The 13,871-nt window shown below is 29.6% G+C and overlaps 1 protein-coding gene across 1 annotated transcript in view; it reads left to right on the top strand.

Moving 5' to 3' along the window:
- LOC108752294 (calmodulin-like) overlaps positions 1 to 13,871 on the top strand; it is a 101,902-nt gene extending 88,031 nt beyond the window's left edge. The window contains exons 5-7 of the mRNA XM_018493025.1: positions 4,584 to 4,674; positions 11,487 to 11,543; positions 13,239 to 13,871. Of these exons, the coding sequence (XP_018348527.1) occupies positions 4,584 to 4,674; positions 11,487 to 11,543; positions 13,239 to 13,321 (231 nt within the window). The 3' untranslated portion in view covers positions 13,322 to 13,871. The remainder of the gene's footprint in view (positions 1 to 4,583; positions 4,675 to 11,486; positions 11,544 to 13,238) is intronic.

The following is a 13,871-nucleotide window of genomic DNA, read 5'->3' as shown; positions in this document are numbered from 1 at the left end:
TAATTGATGTAATTCTGCGTTGTGTAATTTTCTCCATTCGCCCGTTTCCTCATCGCGTTTTGCCCCGATGATTTTTCGAAGTACTTTATTTTCGAAAGCCCTAAATCTTTAGTTAAATCTTTAGTTATAAATCCCTATTAAAGCCCTAAATCTTTAGTTATAAAGAATCTTTAATATTAAAGATAATATTTAGTATTAAATAATATTTAGTATTAAATAATATTTATAAATAGTATTAAATAGTATTAAATAGTATTAAATAATATTTAGTATTAAATAATATTAAATAATATTTAAGATAATATTTAGTATTAAAGATCTTTAGTAATCTTTAGTATTAGAATCTTTAGTATTAAAGCCCTAAATCTTTAGTTATAAAGAATTAAGAATATTAAAAATTTAAATTTCACTAATATCAGAATTCACCATGTCTTGATAATAATTTTGACCGTCATTTCAGATCTACCGTTTAAAATTTGCTAATTATGAATGTAAGATTTGAAATCTTATACGTCGCTACTGTCGACCCTCAAGATTAAAAAATAACTGATTAATCGTTTGAAATAATCGATTATTAATTAATTATATCCATCATTAATCAATGTTTATTATTTTCTTAGTCGCGGGGCAAATATCGATTTGCATCGTAAAATGGGAAAATGTTTACGACAATCAAATTAGAGAATATGCACTAGGCATCGAGAATATACATAGGATACTTTATTAAAACGCTGATAATTATAACTTTAATTAAATTATTCAACAATTGCAATTGTAATTGTAATTAACTATTTCCGATGATTGTATTGACGACGGCTATTTCTGCGAATGCTCAGTCCTAGAACAGTGTGAACAGACCACAATATTGATCGATCGGAATGATCGGATGGTCCGCTGGGCTAAACAATTTACTAATTACTGTAACAAGTCCGATTGTAATTTCCTACGGTCGAATCCAGTCCGTCGCCGCATTATGTCTGTTCTATAATAAAATCGTAAGAAATTGACCAATCATAATCGATTATTTTTCTCATATTCAGCTATGATTGGATAATTTCTTGCGACTTACGACGTGCAATCCTATTGTGAAATAGGTATTGGAGAGCCGCGATGATCGAGATCGTGACGACGGCAAGATGTCACTTAGGGCGATTCTCCTCGGCGACAACATTTCTTTCCAAGCTTCTATTTCCCATTTCCTCGGAGGCGCAGCACTTTCCCTTCTGACTTTTGTCGGAAACGGAGTTACTCCGGTGATTTCCACCGAGGAAAAGTGACAAATATCTGCCTATCTACCGAGTTTCCGCGCTGCGAAAATATACCTTGGCACTTAGGTCGTTTTATCGCAATACATAAGTACAAACATAAAGATATCGCGCGTGCAATTAGTACTTCGAATGATTTATAGAGCGTTGATTTTCTGTATGAGGTAATAACTGCAATTGCACGTTACGAAGTCCAAATTACACGAGAAACGATAGAAATCGATTTTAAATATTTAATGCTTATTTATACATCTCAGACTTTTGTATGTTTTAGATAATTTTCTTTTTAATATAGTTTATATTTATGATACAAGCCGGAAGAATGAGTGATTACTTTTGACAGAATTAAGTTAAAATTATATAAATTATGCGACAATATAATTTATAGACAATAAATTTTCCGAGAAAATCAAATTTAAAAATTAAAATATGGAAGATATTTTGTTTTCATTTAAGTTTGCGTAATAAGCTTTAAAGATCTTCGAATTTAGCTCGAATCGAAATATGAAATGTTTATCAAAATATAAAACATTTAACGCTTAAAGAAATGATTAAGTTTAACACAAAATATTGTGATGTTACGGTTGATAACATATTTTATGTAAAAAAATATTTTTAAGTAAATTATTTAAGTAAGAAAAGGGTTAATATATGATCAAGGCTAAATCTTGATGCCTAATAACATTTATATGTAAATTCTGTAAATACATTTTTTAGTAATACAATTGCGCGCTGCTTACTGTCGGAAACGCAATTATAAACTGAAGTTGAAATAATGAGATATCATAAATTAAATTGATTATCAATTTTTTTTTTTATTATTATTAATAACGACGCTGATAAGCATCTTAAGACACTTAAAAGAATTTTTATTGCGAAAAATATTATTTATTAAATTCTTTTTAGCATTTTAAGAAGTTTCATTAGTTGCAGATGAAATTCGAAAGGAAGATGTATTTAGAATTTATATATCATTTCTTTATTTCAAAAGTGACTCATCTCAGAAAATGTAACTTTCGTGTCATTACTACCATGTCTTAGCGCTGAGACACTATCGTGTCTCTAGATGAATAAATTAGATATAAAAATTACGCTATTAATTATCAAGGATAAACTAAGTTAACTTTACGATTCATCAAACACTTATTGTTCTATAAGAGAGATTTAAAAAAAAAATTATAATACCTTCTACAAGAGTGACACATTTTGGTTGTGTCGTGTTTGTAACTTACAAATGGAGAATGCAATGTAAAATGTAAAATGAAAAATTGAAAATGTAATATAAATTATTGAATCATGTACCAAATTTAATAATAATAAATTAAAATGTTATATGATTACATTAAATAAGTAAGGAAAATATGGTTAAGTTTTCCCTTTTTTAAAAAACTAAATTTTTTTTAGTTGCAATAATTTTTAAAATAAGGGGACGAGATAAATATTATTAAGCACCAAGATCTGGCTTTAATCGTATTGGCCCTTTTCTTACTTATTTAATGTGTTTATATAGCAGTTTAAATTAATTTAGTATTATTAAATTATATTTTGTACATGAATTCAGTAATTTATATTACATTTTTTATTTTACATTTTTTTCACATCTAATTGTAATTATGTTAAAATAGCGTGCAATATGAAGTTTGTGCTTCTAAATATAAAAAAGAAGAGATGAGAATTTTCGAATTTTTAAAGGTAATTTAAAAAAAATAAAACTTTGAATGAAAAATTTTTATATAATCTCGATTTGTTTTTTCAATATTTCTTCTCTTTTTTCTTTTTGTATTATGATTGGTGATCCAGTATACATTTCAATATCGAAATACGAAAAAACAAATACAATTAGATTTTATACAAAAAAACAGATTTTATAGAATCGCAATTTATGAAAAGTATACGTATCGCGAAATCAATCTTATCGGAATATATGAAAAGCAGCAGTTTGATACTCAAGGTAAGCTTCTTTGATGCGGAATTCGAATTCGCGGACGGACAAAAGACACGCCATTCGACAGACATCGGACAGAGGAGATTGCGAACGGAGTTTGGCAACGTATTTCTAAGCTCGCCACTGTAGTTGCAATAATTACTCATTAGTGTAACCAAATTGAATCAAACTGACACAAGCGATGCTCGCGCGAGTGAGTCAGTAGTAACAATGTTGTTTGCATTGGCAGACGTCTGTGCATTGTCTCTCACTGTTAAACGTCAAACTGCTCTTTCGTAATCCTCTATGATCGCGAGCGTGACGAGAGCGGGAGGCAAAAATCCTTACGATCCTTTTCTTGGAGTATGACGTTTTCCACGATGCTTCATTCGTTATCTCAATAGATGTCATCAAACAAAATACTGTTGTATTAGGTAGCAATATAATTGATTGTATTGCTGTTGGACGCAAATGTTTCTTAGAGAATAATTCCTTGATTCAGCATCAATTCCGATTCTATTTCGGGAAAGATCTGGGTAATTTGATTTTGCGTCTGCCCGCTTCGATCCCGATTTACAAATTGTGTTAGTCGAATTGACCGCTGTGTGCAATAAATAATAAGGTAGAATAATTGTTTCCTTGTCAGCTATTTTGTCTCTGTTTCGCTTCGGTTTCCTTCCCTGGGAAAATTAATGTTCATCAAAACGTTTCTACTTACTAATTAGCGGAAACAAAAGCGAAATGTCTTTGTAAACGAAAGAGGGCGAGCTTCGAAGAGGGATAACTTTTCTGAGAAAAAAAAATATTTACTTTTGCTCCCCTGGGAGTCATTATGCGATCGCGGGAGAAATCCAGCGACAGAGCGAGAGGACAAACTTGGCGTCGGTTTTTTTCGTCGCGTTTGGTGATTATTTTGATTATATATCTTGAAGAAATCGTCGATAGAAATTACTGACGATGTGATTAAAGTATTGTAGTTATAATATAAGTGTTATATAAGTAATATAAGTAATATAAGTGTTTTGTACCATTTGTCATTTCCGATTTTTTTTATATACATCTTTATTCAAAGCGCATACAAAGAAATTATTGTAATTATCATAATTTAATTATAATTTATAGCCATTTTCTGTGCCAACTATATATTTTTTTTTATAAAACTGTAATTAATAACTAAATGTAATTATTATAAGTAGCATTATAGCATATATATAATAACTATGAAAATAGAGCTCCTAACCATAATTATTTTATTTGGTTTTATATATAATATATAGTATGTGTATATGTATATATATATATATATATAATATTCACAAATATCAAGACTTTTCTCTCAGTGCAGAGATTTGCTCCGCCACGGATTTCATTTTCTGTTTACTTGTTGTGTACAGGTGTTCGACAAACATAATCGTGGGTATATCACTGCGTCAGATCTTAGGGCGGTGCTGCAGTGTCTGGGAGAGGATCTTTCCGAGGAAGAGAGTAAGTCTTAAATATTTAACGCATTCCTCAATAGTACATTACGATGAATGTGACGTGATTACGCGGATATAACATGCGTTGGCGTTCCCTCTGTCTTTTTCTCTCGTTTCCTTTCTCTCTCTCTCTCTCTCTCTCTCTCTCTCTCTCTCTCTCACTCTCTTTCAAATACTTTCGATAAGAGAAACTTTAACCATAAAAGCTAAAGTAGGCCATTTCCATCTAAATTGGCATACCTAAGGCCAATTGATTCTCGGGAAGCGTAACTTCATAGCACAGAGCTCGGCATTATACAGATAAATTTCTATTTAACGTGGAAAGTTTTATTTTTAACTGTCTTTTCACGCAATAAATAAACGTGAACAGAATTTTATTTGTTAATTATGTGTTGTTAATTGATATTGTAGATCGTAATTGCACAAATTAACTATAAGTGCAGTTTCAAAATTTTACAAAAACATTAATTATTATAATATCTATTATATTCCGAGATAATATCATTAATATCTACTATTTCGAAATAAACAAGCTTACTAGCTAATTAAGTAATACTTTATAAAATTAAAATTGATAGCTGATTCGAGCTTATTGTTGAAAATTAATCAGATTTACCTAGTGAAGCTAAATGATACTCTGTATATACTATTTCCGTAAAAATATTTTAAAGATTTTTCTGAAATATATCGCATTATTTTACGCAGTTTATTCCAAATAGAGAAATTTATTTGTGTACTGTGTACAAACGTACACTTATTTTTTGTATAAAGAATATTAAGGTTTTTTCTTGCTTGAAATATATCACATTATTTTTAAGAAAGAAAATATCTTTCATATTATGAGTATCATAATTTTTGTCCTGAATTATTATTTGCGCGTGCCTGCTCTTTGTTATTCCACAAAGACTTAAATTTCCTAATTCCACGTTGTTGACACATACTCATCACAAATCTAGACCATGCGTCTTTAGCCGTGCCATCCCACGATTCTATTTCTTACGAAAACGTCAGCACATCGCCCGCATTCGTGCCAATCGAGTGTTTGCGCAATAAAGCAAACAACGGCTGAATTATCCGTGCTATCATAAACGCCATGTCTAGACACACCTGTTATCAATACCGATTATTCCACAGTTATTATCCTAAGATTGTCGATCTTGTTAAAAACGTATCAGCTATTATCTAAGCATCAATTAACGAATAATAAATTGATGATTTCCATAAATTGCAAAAAGATTCATCATATTTTCCAAAATCAATAGCAAATCTATAAAATCAATTAAAGCCGAATTTATTTTAACTTAGGACCTAAGTAGGATCAATATAACGTCTGTGTCAATATAATATGTCTTAAATTGAAATTAAAATCACAAAAGACGTCAAGAAAGAGCCCTCTCAAATTATGACGTGATAGAAAAAAATAAATTGTAGCTTAGCTTATACTCGTATGTATTGTGTAAGATGATGTAGGTATGTTTCTCGTCATGACATACGTAATCTTACACAATACGTAATGTAAGCTAAGATACAATTTATTTTTCAGTAGACTAAATAATATTGTTAATTAATATTTGTCTTAAGCAATAAGCACTTGCAACTTTCGTAGAATAATTTAGCGATAAATTGTTAAACATTGGCATGCATTGGGGATATACTGCGTCAATATTGCGCCAATAAATTGCAAGTAAATAAATATACATACTTTTTTATTTATATATATTTGCAATTATTGATTATTGATTTGAATTATTTAATAAAAATAGTAATTGATAACGTTACCCATTATTTATTCATTAAATATGAATTAAAAATGACGATTAAATAATGATAATATATTGTACATCATCACGAATGTTACATTTATTTTACAACTGACATAAAATAACGAAAAATTACCTTAAATAATCATTACAATGACGGCATTTTACTACTTTAGAGAATAACCACCTGAAGCAATTTTTATATCTTAGCAGCAAAAAAAATGAAGTTCCATACCTGTTATTTTATTTCTCCTAACATTTCTTAGAAATCAAATAAATCTGTATAATGATCTCAAATACTAATGAAATTGTAGAACACTCAGTAACATACAATAGTAGTTAATAATAGTGAATTAGAGTATTGATCGTTTATGCAATAAAAAATTAGATAACTATTTCCGAGTTAATTGAGGATAAATTTGTTTTAACAGAGTTTGTGTTATTGCAAACTACACGATTCTCTGAAATGCATTGGCAAATTTGTGTTTATTAACGCAATTTACTATCAAATCTGTTGCAAATCATGATATGTATCTCAGACACCAGGTATTAATCGCGATGCTACAGTCGCGCTGACTGCTTCGCAGATTTGCGGATCGCAATAATGTACAGTATCTCGTGTTTGTCACGTTGCTTCCCGAGCGGCCCGAATGTCAATGCTTTGCATTCGACATTTGAAGAATGACATTTCAATCGGTCGGATACGTGGGGGTGCCTGCAAGCACGCCAATGTTAGTAAACGGCTAAAGCTAGTGACACACAGAATAATAAATAGATAAAAAAGTAAGCAGTAAGCAAATCAACATTTTTTTATTTGTTTACTGTTTACATTACACTATTAATTTTAACTTAAACTTCCAGCACCACCCCGAAATTTTTGATCATAGTTTACACTCTGGGCTGTTGAGAGAAACAGCATATACTTTTTATGATTCGAACTAAAAGTCTGAAACAATTCTTGTACACTTATGGAAACCTTTAATAATAAGTTTTTACTATAATAAAAACTGAACTATATTTTATTTATTTTTACATATTGAAATCTGAATAAGAATTTTGAGAAAAAGTGATAAAAGGCGCAGAGTGGTGCTGCAAGATTAAAAACGTAATCCACATAGTGGACTCTGAGACATGCAAAAATATTTAAATTTTTCTACAAAAAAAAGTTAATTTTAACATTTTTGTATATATCAAAGAGTCCACTACGTCTTTAAGTTAAAATTAACATTTTATTTTTAACAGTGTATTATCTTACGTTCACTATTATGATTGGCTGATTCGTTTACTGCAGAGCTGTCCAAGATATTGTTTGGCTTGAAATGTGTCAGCATTCATGCCCATTACGTTCCTACTTCTCACTTCATTGCTATTTTGTTAGCGCGTGATGCTCGGTCTTATAGATGACATTAGGCTGAAATCGTTAAAAGTTATTGACCTATGTTTAAAAGTATTCTGTTACTACTATTATAAAATACTATTATTCATAATACAATTTATATTTTATTATAAAAATATAAATAACAGAATACTTTTACACAGTGAAAGACACAGGTCAAAAACTTAACGATTTCAAACTAGTGTCGTCCCCGTCCTATGCCGTCGTATGCCGTCCTTAGAAAGCTCTGGTTTATTATTTATGTATGTCTCATTGCTTTACGTCTTCCTGTGCCATTGGCTGCCTTTTGTTCTCTTGTGTGCCCTGAGTTTTAAAATACAATCGGACTACCACGGCTGCTCTAGGAAATGCGAGTAAAAAAATTTCTCGTTACACGTTTGTTCTCTTGTAAAGACTCTTTCGGGTTTGCGATCTTAATTATCGCGCTGCGTTTATATTTTTTTCATAATAATATGCGCGGAAAAGCGCGTTTAAAGAAGCATTTAGAGAAATAATTGGTTCCCAAAAAGGGAAATACGCGGTTTGCTCGTGCACGATGTAATTGCATTCAGTTAATTACGTTCTAATAAAAGGAAGAGCAGAGGACATGGAAAACGTGATCAACGAGGCTAGTAATTCAGATATAATTTGATCATTATCGCGTTGAAAAAGTCTTGATGTTATTGGTAAGTTGAAACGCTGGTTCTTGCGCATCCGCCAAGCGTTAATTCGTTGCTACATACGAAGCAAGAAGTAATTTCAGTGCACCAAGAGAGAGAGAGAGAGAGAGAGAGAGAGAGAGAGAGAGAGAGGGGGAGAGAGAGAGTCAGCAAAACGTATACATCGAGAAACTCGGCTTACTTCGATTGATTTGATAATCTCGCACAAACGGATGATCGACACAGGTTTCTTGATTGGCCGCAATCAATTTAGACTAAATCGCGCAATGTTCAAGATGTACAATTGTCTTACAATTGGCAGTATTACAATTTATGAACTACGCTATGTCTGTTGCTATTAATATTGTAAATTTTTGTCGAATGAATAGCTTAAATAATGTCAAAATCTATTCCAATCGAACTGTGTTTCTTTGTACAAAGTTTAATAATTATTTTTTAAATCTATCATAAAACCTGAGGAGTAGCTTGAAGAAATAACACTGATTTATAAAGTTTCTGTTTCTCAATAACTAAATAACGAATCTTATGTATTGGATTGGAACATAAGTTGCTTTGTATTATATTTGCATGTTTTTTTTTAATGGCAATGATATCGTTCAATATAGCAAAAATTCAGCTTTAAGAATCTGTTTTTTTAATTACGGTACGATGATTTTTAACGGAATTATGAGCAATCAAAGTCGGAATTCTTTTATTTAATCTGATAACTCAATAATAAAGTTTTAGGAACATTTTTTTCAAATTTTATAGGGAAAACTTTACGCTTTTGTGTTGGAAAATCGAAAATTTTTGCATGATTTTTTTTTAAGCACGTGAAAAGTGCAAAACGAGAAGAAAATTGCTCATTTTCCAACTCGTAATTTTATATATGTAAAAATTTTTAAACGCATAAAAACTCAAAAGATAGTAACCTTTTGAAAGAATATATTCTAAGCTTTAAAGTGATTTTTTAGTAAAATGCCGAAAATTTGGAATATCTCACCAGAGTCCATCCAAAATTACAAATATTTGCATAATTTGGATAAAATAAAACTACGTATATGTAGCTTAATAAAATATATACGGAACATAGTAAAATCAAAAGTTGTATCTTTACCAAACGAAAATAAGATAAAGTTATATTTCCTTTTCGAGATTAAAATTGAAAGTGTATGTAAATATCTTTCCAGAATGACCATTGACCTACTATTTTTATGACCATTGCAATCATAATTTTTTTAACTAATACCTATAATCTCATTTTTTAGAGAAGTTTGTAGCAATATTTTAGTGTGTAATTAGTCAAAGAAACATTTCCGATCCTTATCTGTTATTAAGTTATATGTTAAAAGTTTCTTCTACATTTTTTCTTTCTCATTTCATTGTTAATTAATCCTAGAATTTTACACACGTCAAGTTCAATAATTTAACTTCATTATATAAAAAAATTAGACATTTCTATAGTAACTCGATTTACTAAAGAATCACCGTAAAACTCTTTTTTAAATTTAAATTTCGTTCATTTTCAATAAAGTTACAGCTATTTAAATTTTAAAGTTCGTAGCGCAACGAACTTTTCTTCCAATGCAATATTTTTAACTGCTGAAAAAGAATGTAAGGTTAAAAAAAATTCTATCATCCTAAAAAGTTTGAGACATTAAGAAATTATCTTTATTTTTGGAAAAAAATTACAAAATTTAAATTATGTGTAACTTTTTTCTTTTACTTTACGAAGTAAAATACACAAAAATTATCTGGTGTTGAGAAACAGAAATGTTGTAAATCAGCGTAATTGCTTGATATTAAATATATTGCTAATAAATTTTATTATTTTAATATATAACTTTGTTATATATTTATATGTTTACAAAAAATTGTAATATAAACATAAATTGTACATAAACAATAAAAGAAACTTCATAATTTATTTTTATATATATTGTAAAAAGAATTAAAATTTTTTTATAATTATATTATATATTATGAATTTACGTTATTACATAAGAAATTCAAAGTAAAATTGCTAAAAAATGATGATCTTTTTAAAAAAATATATCCATTTTCAATGTAAGAAGATTTACAAAGAACTGGAAAAATATCTGTTGTTGTTGAAGAATAAAAATATTGATCAAAATTTGTTGTTCAATTGCGTGGTTATCTATTAGATTGATATGAAATATCAGCAATTGAAAAAATTAAAATATTACGTTTGTTTCAAGATGTGTGTATGATATACGTTAATTTTGGATTTAAAAAGAAATAAAAAATTCTAAAAAGCTATTATGTTATCTATTAGATAATGGCATGCGTATAAGAATAGGGAATCGACGATTCCTAATAGGAAATTAAATTTTCTTATTAGCAAAAATTTTAATTTAAAAAATTTCAAGAAAGCATCCGAAGGGAAAGTCTTTGAATGCCAACGTGGTATCGTAATGGATCGTTATCTCCCTCTTCATTCCTTTTCGTAGCAATAAATTCTACGTGGAATAATGCGGGTATATTGGTAATATCTTTCTCGGCATCGCTCTCGGCGCTCGTGATACGAATTAATCCCATTGCTCAACGCAGCAAAGATATATTAACTGAATTACTGCAAGAATATAGGCGCATTTTCTACAAACAAAACGTGATAGGAATATGTTACACATCGAATTCGACATGCATTTTAATTTTACCCAAAATATATTGCTAAATGCCTAATCGCGGCCAACAATAACGAATAAAATAGAAAATATACGAGACAATTCAGATCGTTAAATATTTCAGAATAAATGTCTTCAAATTTACCTTTAAATTTATATGCTTACAATACTTTCTTTTACAACGAATTATTTAGTAAAATCATTTAGTAGCTAAATCCGAAAAGAAAAAAACATTGCTTTTGTATATTCAAAAGTAATTATTATATTTAATGTCAAGACAAGCTTGGCTCGTAGTTCATTATTTTTATTTGAAAAAAGAAATAATTTAATTGTAAATAGAAAAGTGAACTGTAAACCGCTCTTTGTCTTTTTACTTTCAGTCGAAGATATGATTAAGGAAGTGGACGTGGATGGAGACGGTCGAATTGATTTCTACGGTAAGATTTCTTGTATTGCCATCGCGCGATTTTTATGCAAACATAAGGATAAGAGCAGATGGTGAAAAAGAGATTTTAATTTCTATTCGCGTACGATCCATTCTTGAAATGATCGATGGAGTCATGTCTAAAATAAAAAGAGAATTTAATTTTTTACAGAAAAGTAAGAATTGTTCGAGAAATAATGGAGGAAACGAAATACAACTATTCTTCTCTTTTCTTTGCAATGTTATCTAACAATTACAATGTCTTTATAAAAGGAATTACAATATATAAGGAGTTATTTAAGAGATTACAGAAAAAAACGAAAGGACGACTATTTTTTTCTTTTTTTGCAATGTTATGTAACAATTAAAATCTCTTTTGTTATTTCAATATTTTTAATATATATCAGACATCATAGACCGCGCGTTATATATCTTTGTACTTTTTTCTTTTATAGTGATAAATCATATTACATGTTCTTTTTTAAGAAATATTTAAGGATATATGTTTTACAACTCAAAGCGTTACCAAAAATATAAAGATTTATAGATTGTTCTATTATATAAGTATTATCTATAATTGTAAGTATAATTGTTTGTATAAAATTTGAGTACAATTCTTTTACTGGTTTGAAAGTTATTTAATTTTTTATACAGAAACTCTTTCTATGCGTTTCGAGTTATCTCCATGATCAGATCCATTATTAGAGTGTCAATGTGCATTCGCAACATCGCAGTTCATTAATACCAAGCTGCTCCTCGCTCTGAGAAAGTGAACTGCAGTGTTCACGAAACGTAGCATTTTCATAATGGATCTGAACACGAAGATAATTTGCGAAACGTATAGTTTCTGTATAAAAAGGAAATCTTAAAAGTACTGTAGAAATCTCAAAAGCATTATTTAATTTTTTATAAGCTCAACATCTTTACGTACATATTGTGCTTGCGTGCGCTCCTTGATGCTCTCTATTTCTCGTCAACTTATCGATATTATATTTTTAATTGTAATTTTCGATTCATAATTTAAGTATGCTGCCAAGTACTGAAACGTTTAATAATTTTTATTCTTGAATTTTAATATTACAATATTTCTTATTTGACAATGTTTTGTATTTATTTAATATGGCTTTAAGTTTTAATGATTACTGTACAGCGAAATTGATAATTTATTAACGTGTCACTATCATATCGAAAAGGACTTAAACCGAAGATTAAAACATCTAAATTGTATTTTCTTTTAATATAAGTTCTACACACGTTCATCTTATGTCGATTTTTATAAGCTTTACTGAAATTTTTTGATTATTTAATTATTTTGTTTTAATTTTTACGTAAAATCGGTTTTTCTAGTACTTACTTGCAAACTTTATAATGAAATAGCATAAAATAATAAAAATTAAGTCAATTTTTTTTGTATATATACAAAAATAATAAAACTCTTACAAATATTTATACAAAAGTTTATTTTGATCCATTTACTTGTTTAAAATAAAAATTATTTACCTACAAAATTGTAATAAAATATAGTAATTGCGCTGCATAAAAGCCATCGAAAGCCAAATAATTTTGTTTTTTTTTGCAGCTTTTTAGGATGTATTTACAACAAAAATTCTAATTAATATTAGTTTTTTAGCTGATTTTTTTGGTTGATACGTTTAGTTGATATTACGCAGCAAAAATATCCTTAATTCCTTTTTGTTTGTGATTTCAGAATTCGTTCACGCTCTCGGCGAGCCGGGAATCGACGAAGACGAAGAGGATGATGACGAGGATCTGCAATCTCCGCTCTTCTAAGATCACGTTTATTCTCACCTCTCTGTTAGATAAGACATACCGATACGGGCAAAAGCGATGTGCAATCTTCGCTTTCGCGAAGTATTCCTTCTCTCGCGTTTCGCAATCCGTACGAGTATGCGATTGACAAACGGAACGAGGCTCAATTTCGACTTCGTAAATTCCGTTTACGTTTCATATTAATTCTCATCCTTATTCTCAGATTTCGAATCAAATTTTAATGCTGGAATGCGAAGGTCTCGCTAAGCGCATTGTGAATATAGATTACAAAGAAAAAAAACTTAAAAAATAAAAAATCTGCACTGAGCTATCGTTATCTGCGCAATCATCGCGGGTACAGCACAAATTTTCGATGTATACTAAACACATACGTCATACGCGAACCAAAACCCCGTCGACCGGGGGATTTTCGATAAATCACGAGTTTCATGACTCGATGGCTCGTGTGACACCTGATTTAATTAACGGTCACCAGTCGTCCGCTGATGAACGTGAAATATGTGAACGTTTCGAATCATATCTAATTCTAAAAATTATACCTGTAATCTCT

The sequence above is a fragment of the Trachymyrmex septentrionalis genome, unplaced genomic scaffold, assembly GCF_001594115.1.
Source record: "Trachymyrmex septentrionalis isolate Tsep2-gDNA-1 unplaced genomic scaffold, Tsep1.0 scaffold6, whole genome shotgun sequence".
In the NCBI taxonomy this organism is placed as follows: domain Eukaryota; kingdom Metazoa; phylum Arthropoda; class Insecta; order Hymenoptera; family Formicidae; genus Trachymyrmex; species Trachymyrmex septentrionalis.
The sequence above is the reverse complement of the archived record's forward strand: the minus strand, read 5'-3'. Positions and strand labels throughout refer to the sequence as shown.